This window comes from Mixophyes fleayi, chromosome 1, assembly GCF_038048845.1.
Source record: "Mixophyes fleayi isolate aMixFle1 chromosome 1, aMixFle1.hap1, whole genome shotgun sequence".
In the NCBI taxonomy this organism is placed as follows: Eukaryota; Metazoa; Chordata; class Amphibia; order Anura; family Limnodynastidae; genus Mixophyes; species Mixophyes fleayi.
This window is the reverse complement of record NC_134402.1, coordinates 234,362,094-234,371,398: the sequence shown is the minus strand read 5'-3', so window position 1 is coordinate 234,371,398 and position 9,305 is coordinate 234,362,094. Positions and strand designations below refer to the sequence as shown.

At 37.0% G+C, this 9,305-nt stretch overlaps 1 protein-coding gene across 2 annotated transcripts; it reads left to right on the top strand.

The window, feature by feature from the left end:
- Nucleotides 1–332: 332 nt before the first annotated feature.
- DDA1 (DET1 and DDB1 associated 1) lies at nt 333–7,989 on the top strand. Of its 2 annotated transcripts, none has more exons than XM_075207877.1 (6): nt 333–494; nt 2,196–2,276; nt 5,771–5,822; nt 5,919–5,980; nt 6,403–6,510; nt 6,687–7,989. In XM_075207877.1, exons 1-5 carry the CDS (start codon nt 486–488, stop codon nt 6,508–6,510), a joined length of 312 nt encoding a protein of 103 aa, XP_075063978.1. In that variant the 5' UTR covers nt 333–485; the 3' UTR covers nt 6,687–7,989. The 2 variants fall into 2 exon arrangements, 1 of the variants encoding a protein (XP_075063978.1); XR_012691254.1 differs by having other exon boundaries at nt 335–494; nt 6,403–6,598.
- The last annotated feature ends 1,316 nt before the right edge of the window (nt 7,990–9,305 follow it).

The following is a 9,305-nucleotide window of genomic DNA, read 5'->3' as shown; positions in this document are numbered from 1 at the left end:
TTTATAAATGTTGGGCAATTTTATCCTTTAATTTTCAAGTCATCTGTTTCTGCGTGTCCGACCAGGCGTAGAACAAATGTTGGCGTTGTTCCGATCCCGCAGGGGACATAAGGTAACTTTCTCATGATCCATCTGCGCGATCGATACTGCGCTAACATCACGTGCTAGCACTCGTTAAAGAACTACAACTCCCGACATCACTTGTCGACAAGTTTTACTAGCCAATGATAATTCAAGCGTCGACAACGTATGTCTGTTCCTGTGCAACCTATCTTCGCAACTTCTGCTACGACACTGACTGACGTTTTGGTAGGCCAATCAGCGTTCCGGGTTGCTGAAGGAGTGCAGAAGTCGCCAATATCTGGGAAGAAGTACGCTTAGAGCCTGTGCGCATCGTCCAGTGAAAGGCGGCGCTGGCCGGGCGACGCTTCCGCGGCGGGTTTGTGTGAGCGGGTGATGTTAGATGAGCAGTGAGGAGAAGACTGATGATTATGGTTTGTACATGTAGACGCGAGGGGCAATGTAAGGGCATCAGCTGGGGCTGGGGGTCGCCGTGATGAGGTCAGGTACAATGTGTGAGCAGTGGGGCCGTCCTATGGACGTCAGGCAAGGTGTTGTCGCAGAGGGATGGACACACGGGGTCGACATTAATTTGCGTTTAGAATATACATTGGTGTGAGGTCTACTTATATGGGGTCCTTAAAAGGAGCTGTCGTGAATGTGCATGTCTTGCGTATGGGATTGGAAAGTGAGATGTCAAGGCCTAGTCCTGGCTGCATAGTGGTTATTATTTGGAACACTGTTATTTATAGTCTCTGTGTATGACTTTGCAGAGAGTCTACCTCTATATTTTCATTTGTTTTGACGCAGTGTAAAAATAACAGAGACCAGAGCCAGGAATGTGTGGGAATCTTTGGACTGTATTTGCCTCTGTTGGTAGAGGCAAATACAGTTTGTTTATTGAACCTGCAGCCTATAAATGTAGTGTGATACTGCAGAGCCAGAAATGGGTCATATCCCTCTTTATGGTGATATCATAGAAGTTTCTATACCACTTACATGGTTGATTTAGCTAATTGTTTAAAAAATATTGTGTACAATATATTATTTTTAATTCCTGTCACTAATGTGCTATCTTTATCTTTTCTTGCCCTTTGCTGACAACAGTGTTATATCAGTGGTCTTTCTATGCAGCTGAGATATGTTTTGCCTTATTTTAAAAAGAAAACACAAATCCATGTGTTATGTGGTGTTAGACAGAAGTCTGCCTGACAGTTCAGTTGACCTGTGCATGGTTCTTATTGTTTATGCTATGTGTCAGTTATGTGGGAGAAAGTCTGACTATAGGTTATTTGTGCCCTTATCTAACTTATCACATTAGAGATGTTGTTAAAATGTCATATTAATCATTTCAAAAGGATGATAGTTGGCACTCCTGTGTTCTTTTTTTCCTTTTTCTTTTTTTTGTTTTTTTTTTGATTGTTTTGTGAGGTTTATACAGAAGTTATGGCAACAATAATCCTTCTAATTTGACTATATTTGTCTTAAGTGCATAATTGTGGCTTTTTACTTATGGGTGAGAAGGTAAAGCATAGTGTAAAGTAAACATGTATGCAGTAACTATATCCATGTTCTGGAAGTACCATGTATTTGTGATGTTTCTTTTGGTAGTGAGCCTTATATGTTATATATATTTAGCTGATGTATCTATACTTGAAATAGGGTTATGTTAAGTGTGTCTTTTTAATGTTATAGGCCATGTGAGTATTCTCAAATGTGTTTTATGGAAATGTGTGTCTGATTATGTAAACATATTACAGTTCACTTTCTTTTACAACATAAAAATGTTTAGTTGGATTTTAGTTTAATTGGATGGTCCATATTTCAAACCAGACACGCATGCATAACTCTGTCCGCTAACAAATTAAAAATATCTAACTTGCAAGGTTGGGAAACACTAGTTCCCTACTAAGCCCTTTTCTGGGTCCTCTCCAATTTCATGTGCTATATTGATGACCTGACTGCAGAAAAATTAAGTACATTTTAGGAATTTTTGCATATGTGCTTGTTGATCTTACAAACTGTATTCACAGTGAACTTATAATGCTTTTTAATTTGAAACTGTATGGAAACTCTTTATTGACCTACTGACATTTCTGCTAATTGAAGCTTTTAATTTTTCTGTTCTTTCCTAGGCGGACTTTTTAAAAGGCCTACCAGTCTACAATGAGAGCAATTTTAGCAGATTTCATGCAGACTCTGTGTGTAAAGCCTCAGTAAGTAACTTGCCATAGCATGTTGAATGCATCTAAATGAGCAAATCCGTTCTGACTTTTGACTGGTTATCTCTAATATGTGTACCAATACCCAGGATTAAGCTGGCTAGTATGTAATTTTGAAAACATTAGATTCCCTCTTTTTGTTTTTTTGTGCTCAAGGTTGAACTTGCAAGTAAGTTCTTTACTGGAACCTATAGGTGGTGTGTGTGTGTGATCAAACAAAAACGCACACCAAAAAACCCATAGAAGGTCATTTACTAGGATGTTGGGACACAATGCCACGGAGCATACAGACCACACATAAAGTCTACCAATGTCTGGAATTGTGTAGGATGGATGTAGGAACTTTCTTCTGCAAGAAAATCACTCAACTGATTGATAATGGTGGAAAATGCTGACTTAGGTGTTTGTTCAGAATATCCCATAAATGCGTACTTGGGATCAGATCTGGTGCCCCAGAAAGCCATGGCTTACAAATATCATGTGTCATGTTTATCAAACAATTGGATGACCACTTCTGCTCTATGGATGTTTACATATAACTGCTTATTATTGCTAGAAAATGGGAGTTTTTTGACTATTTCTTCAGTATGGATGTTGGAGTAAAGTGAAATACTAATGTCAATGAGAATTCTCCATGTTTCTACTCTGATAAGAATCTCATACTACATATACTCAACTTAAATTGTCTAATTCCTATGGACAACATAATATAATAGAAGCTGTTAAAACAAGTCTAGACAAATTGTTATAAAATTGCTTGCTCTAAAATGTTATGCATTAAATAAAGCATGCGACGAATAAGGTATTTTTCAGTGCACATGTGAAAATAGCAACTGCAACAAAAAAGCAAATGGGTATGAATGAGCTTCTCAAGTTCTTGCCTTTGGTCCCTAACTCTTGTAAAGATTTATCTGATTTGTGGTTTGCACTGTGCTTTAATTTTTGCCAATTTATGTCAAAATACATCCTATACCTATTCCTGTACCTAGAAGTTAATACACTACTTTCAGTGAAAGGTCTCGTTATTTTCAGACATGGGTAACAGTCCAAGATGGAAACTGTTTTTTTTTTTGGGGTTTTTTTGTCACACAGGGAAAGTGCAACTATTGTAACATTTTCAAAAAGATATCCATTTTAGATACGTTTAAAAAAGAGAGCATCGCAGGAGAGGGATCTTTGGATCCGAACCAATATTTATATGGCCTCATTTAGTGCAGCCACAGTGTTTGGTATTTAGAAGTAGTTTGTAAATTCATACAGTGAGTGGTCATTTGATGGTCATTAGATGCACTTTATATATTACAAGATTCTATTGCTTTTATTGTTGGAAGGATGATTCCATGTCACTTTTCAGTGACATCCTATTGGGATAGTAAGGTCACAGCTAAGATTTTAATTATTCCTATTGTACAGATTTCTTAGTTGGAGTCAGACTATGTACACACTGGTGGTTTGAAGCGTTTCCTGCAAATCTGTATGATCTCATTTGGTATAATGACTTTTAATTTCACACTTGTTTATATGCACTTTACAATGCGTTTTTAATGCAAGTTGGCGCATAGTCAGTTATCATGTATTATACCTTTTTGTCAATGTAGGCTTTGTTGCATATTTGGTTCCAAAATGCATTGCTCTTAGTGTATAGAACCTTCCTTGCTGATGAACTTGAAATTCTTTGGCATTCAATCTTGTTTCCATAGGCCAGCCCTTCAGATGATTGCCCCAAGAAAGCTGTGTATACTATCAATTCTTTCTTAGGACTCATGCTGTGGGCCTGTTGTTTAAAATTATTACATAATGTTGAGTCATAAAGAATTTTAATATTATAAATCTGTCTATTTTGATAATTCGGTCTAGAATGACAGCATGGGATTGGTTATATTTTAAGTATATTGGCCTTTAAACTCAGAAATGTAAAGGTTTGTACTCCTCTTCTGACGATTTTGTGTACCATAATCTCTTCGGACTTTACTGGTTACTTTCAACTACTCAAAATTAGTAACATTTCCATGTGTTTAGGTGAGTTTTCTTGCTAAGAGGAACTCTGTTTTGAAATGGTTGTGGTTTTTTTTGTTTTTCATTTTTCAGATTGTGTACTTCCATTTAAAGATTGTTAAATGGTTTCTTGGTAGTCTGCAGACCATGAAGTTGTTTAGCAGCTAAAGTCTATTTTTACTGTTTCCAATTTATATTGTAGGCTGTATGTAATTTTATGTACCCCCAAGTGATCTCTTATTCTATGTATGCAACTTAAATTTGGATATGAGCATCATAAACTTAATTATTTTTTTGCCATTCTCGGTATATAAGGATCTTATTGTGTGCTATCAGTGAGTTTGAAAAAGAGACCAGGTGGGTCTCCAAACATTGCTGCTACACATGGAATAATTTTTCATTGTTTTTATACCTGTATAGATCTTTCAGGAAAACATAATCTAGATTCTGCCAAAGTTTGCTTTGTGCATATAGATGCATCTTTACATTTCATTTTTAAAACCAGATGCCTGAAGAATCACAAGAGACCTAATTAGGTATCCCTTATGGCAGAGGAAACCTTTTTCTGTGGCTTCCCTATCACTAATGGGATATGCTAGTGGCTGTATGAGACAGCCCATGTGTTTTGTTTGTGCGTTTGTTTGTTTTGTTTATCCCATGTTTTTCCTAAAAGGACAACTACCAGGAAACTATTAAATGTTGATGCTCTCCCTCAATGTGATGTTTAAAGTGTATGTGGCTTGTTGATCTCCCGTCAACCACAGCAACTCTGTTATGAAAGGGCTGCATGCATTGTCGCCTTTCTGACACTGCTTGAAGATTAATTCCAGACTCCCATGAATTTTTTCCCCTATGGACATTTGTGCATACAGTCTATTTGTCCTTGGATAATAGGTAGTGTATGGGCGGAATTTGTCACATGAGCACTGATATGCACTGTGTAGATTGCAGACAGCAATTATATAGCGCATTGGTACTGAAGTAACAGGAACTTGTTGCTTGCACTACTTGCTGCTGAAGGTACCTAGATAGTTGAATTTATAACTTGTTTCCACAGACCCTGTGTCGTAAATCTTTTTAATGTAGTTAAGGAATGGAGTTCGGGCACTGGACAATATCTTCAATAAACCATTGTTTCTCAAGTGATCACTTGTAAGGTTGGAGTTTACCATTTTTAACTTGTACCACAGTAATCTTCTCTTTGTAGTATTATGACGTCAAATACTAGTACTGTTGTGTTGCTTAGTTAAGTTTATTGGTTTGGTGCTTAAGACACGTGCTATTTCTGCTGTTTAGAGTCCTGTTGTAATGGCACTATACTATGCATCACATTTAAGGACATGGGTACTTGTTTGTTATTTCTAGATATCGTATGGACAAAAACAATGCATTTGTATTATTTAAATGTTCTATATTTCTCTCTTTTTTTTTTTTTTTTTTTTTTTTTTTTTTCTGACCTACTTTTAATTAACATTTGAGGAATTGTCTTACAGAACAGAAGGCCTTCAGTTTACCTACCTACAAGAGAGTATCCTTCTGAACAAAGTAAGTGTGGTCTACATTTCTCCAAATAATGTTGTGTTGTATACTCTGCAATGTTAATAAAAACTTGAGACATGATGGTTGCTCTTTGTTTTTTAGTCATAGTAACAGAGAAAACCAATATACTATTGCGTTATCTGCACCAACAATGGGACAAAAAGGTAAGGCGTTTTCACTTAAGTCTGTTTGAATTGACCTAAGGAATGATAGGCTTCATACACCTTTTTATTTATTTGTCTATTCTTGTATATAATGTCTTATTTGGTTGACCAGGTTGTTCTGTCCCACCTACTACTACACTGCATGTCTGTTTCACCTGTTCTAATGAACAAATGCTTGCAGTACTAATGCTGGCCACACACATGCTACTGCATATGTGTGGCCACAGAACAAATGCAGATGTCAACAGCTGCTTGAATGCTGCGGCTCTAGGATTAAACTTGACTTTTGTGCGCACTGCTATTTTCTGTATTGCTTCCTGAATTTGTTTTGATTGCAATCTTCAATGAGTCTAGCAATGTGTACTACTATTAAGCTAGTTTTGATTTTAATCTGTAATATAGCTTGCTTCTCCTTTTCCCAGAATGCTGCAAAGAAAAGGGACCAGGACCAGTTAGAAATAGGCGAGACATCCGCTCCTCCACGAAAGATTGCGCGAACAGACAGTCAAGAAATGAATGAAGACACATAGGTGCCGTTGAGATTCTTATCGCCCTTCCAGCCCGATCCTCCATTATTTTGCCCACCCCCCCCCCCCCCCCTCCCTTCCACCTTGCTATGTAGGTGGAGATATCACAGCTTTCCTCCAAATACATCCCATTTCTCTTCTGATCTCATTGGAGCCAAATTTGTATTTATTTCTTCCAGATTTTATTTATGCTGTGCTGAAACTCCTTTGGAGAACAGGTGGATTTGAAACATCGAGAACTTTACTTTTATTTTTTTTTCCCCCCTCCTGCTGCTACCACAATGTGCATAGGTTTTTAACTTAATTTGTCCGATTGTGCCAGACTGTGCTTTGACTTTTGCTGTCAGAATGTCTGTGACCTGGTGCAGCAAAGGTCCTGTTGGCTGCCAATGGATAACCTTTTTTTAAGGGAGCAAGAAATTAACCTGGGGTTTTGTTTTTGCCGGTGAAATCTGCTTCAGTTCAGAGGTTATAAAAATGTAGCTGATTCAGGTCTGCCATAGTGGATATTTCGCATGCAGTATTGTTTTGGGGATTGTTTTGTTTTTTAAACTGTGCTACAGAGAATTCTTTATTTTATTTTTTTTGTTCTTCTACAACGTTGAAAAACCATGACCTTTTTAATACACTGTTACGTTTCGAGCATTTTCTTGCTTCACTCCCAATTAAACACTTGAGCAATGACTGGTGTGCCATCATGAAAAACCATATTCTGATCTAGAGATACCCGCATGATCAACATATTTTTCTTGTGATTGATTGGACTCTGTAGATCAGTCTTGCCTCTCTACACTACATCCACAAAGAGCCCTCATGTTTGTCCACTTAATGGTATCACTAGCTGATGGAGACGTTACATGTCATCTTTAAAGGAGACTGTTAAACAACCGTAACACTTCTACACTGTAGATTCACTTGGATGGCCCACCAGTATGATTACCTGGTATTTTAGCACTGCATTGTTCACATCAAGGCAGGAAAAGTGAATTAAACCAATATTAACCAATCTACATCTCAATAGAATTGTCTTTTGTATACTTATTTTGCCTGTATTGTTCATAGTATTTTGGAAGAACTTTATTTTAACCCTTTATTTTGCAAGCAACATAACTGCACATTACTAATGTAATTTTTTTTTACACTTATCCTTTTTGGGCAGACATCTGAAACAACTGTCTACTGTAAACACACTTAGAAGTTCTAATATTGATCACTAGATTGTGTATGAATACAAGATTATGTAGTATTTCAATACTTGCAAAATAAAGGGTTATGGTGGGTTTGATGTCATTAAGAGGACTTTGTGATCCAGAATACTCACTTTACTAGTTTAAAGCTCACAAATCTGTTGCCTATAGAGCTGAAATAGTGCTTCCTTACTAGAAATGTTACCTAGATATGTCTGTTGCATACTAGCCAGCCCTGTTATGTCCTATAATAAAGATTAATCCTGTGGCCTTCCAATAAAGTCTCTGAAGCAGAGATAGTTTGTATCTTCAATCTATTTGAATTGTAAAATGCCTACATAGGGGGGAATTCAATTCCCCCCACAATAGCGCAGCGATAAATGTACTACCGTTAATACAGTGATCTTAACCCCGCTTTCTGGCATTGAAATTACCGTATTAACGGTAATTGCATGCACTATTACCATAATAGTGCGCAGGCTGCGCTACTTTCTCCAGTAACGCGGCCAATTGAATTCCTTCCATAATGTTTAATGGTGGTTTAGAATGTTGCACACAGACTCATATGTTTATACTAAACATAAATGCAAGGAGGAATACATGTTCTCTGGGTGTAATAGGTAACGTCTTGATTAGTGGATTGTGTGTGGCACACTGGAATACTTAAGTAACCCATGATTCAATGTTATTATCCCATCCTCCAGAGGGCTGCCACTTAAAAAAAAAAAAAAAAAAAAAAAAAGCCTGGAAAACATTGTGATCCTTCAGTAAGGACTGGACTCTTCTGTAGCTTCACCCTTCAATAAAAATTTGTTTTTCAGTACCAAAAAAAATGCGATGGTAATCGCTTACACGACTACGAAAAATCTGACAGCAAGTAGACCTGCAAGAAAATGATTCAATGAAAAATCTATGCAGATTAACTGCTTAAACAGTTAACGTGCCTGGTCCAGACATTGCCGATTTAAATTGTTATTCATTCAGGTCGCACTGACTTCAGACAGTGCTGCTGGAGAGCTGGCCAGTCTGAAGGATTTCCTGTCATTTTTCTGCCTTCATCGGATATCTGCAGAGTTGTTTTGAAGGTAAGTTTGTCAATATTCATGTAGTATTTTTTCATTAAACCGTTGTTTTCTTTCAGGTCTTCTCGCTGTCGGATTTTCCAGCTTCGTCCACCCGTACCCAACCCAAAAACTGAATTTTTTTTTTTTTTCAAAAGAACTACATTATCAAAAAACACCAAAACCCTACAAATGGTCAACATCTGACAAGATCCACCATGCATGATTATCACAATAGTCCGTACATCAGAGTAGATGCTGACTACATTTCAATATAACAGTGACATAGAATCTTGCCCTAAATTAACGTGAAAGTGTTTAATATAAAAATACAGCAAGAATGTTCTTCAGAATAATTAGTGTTTGGTTTGTTTTTCTTCTAAGGAAAAGTTTGGTACATAAAGATTCTATAGTATATACATAGGGATAAGTGTATAAAACTGGGTTTTTTCAATTTGACAGCCATATTTAAAATGGCCATTTTATCAGTGGCAAAATCTGTTGAGGTTTGCTTAAGACTGCATATCTTCTGGTAACTGGATTAGAAACC

Excerpts from the sequence above, each read along its gene's own strand:
- DDA1 (XM_075207877.1), top strand. Across the intron at positions 2,277-5,770 it reads ACTCTGTGTGTAAAGCCTCA|AACAGAAGGCCTTCAGTTTA; the intron begins GTAAGTAACTTG and ends ATTGTCTTACAG. Across the intron at positions 5,981-6,402 it reads ACCAACAATGGGACAAAAAG|AATGCTGCAAAGAAAAGGGA; the intron begins GTAAGGCGTTTT and ends TCCTTTTCCCAG.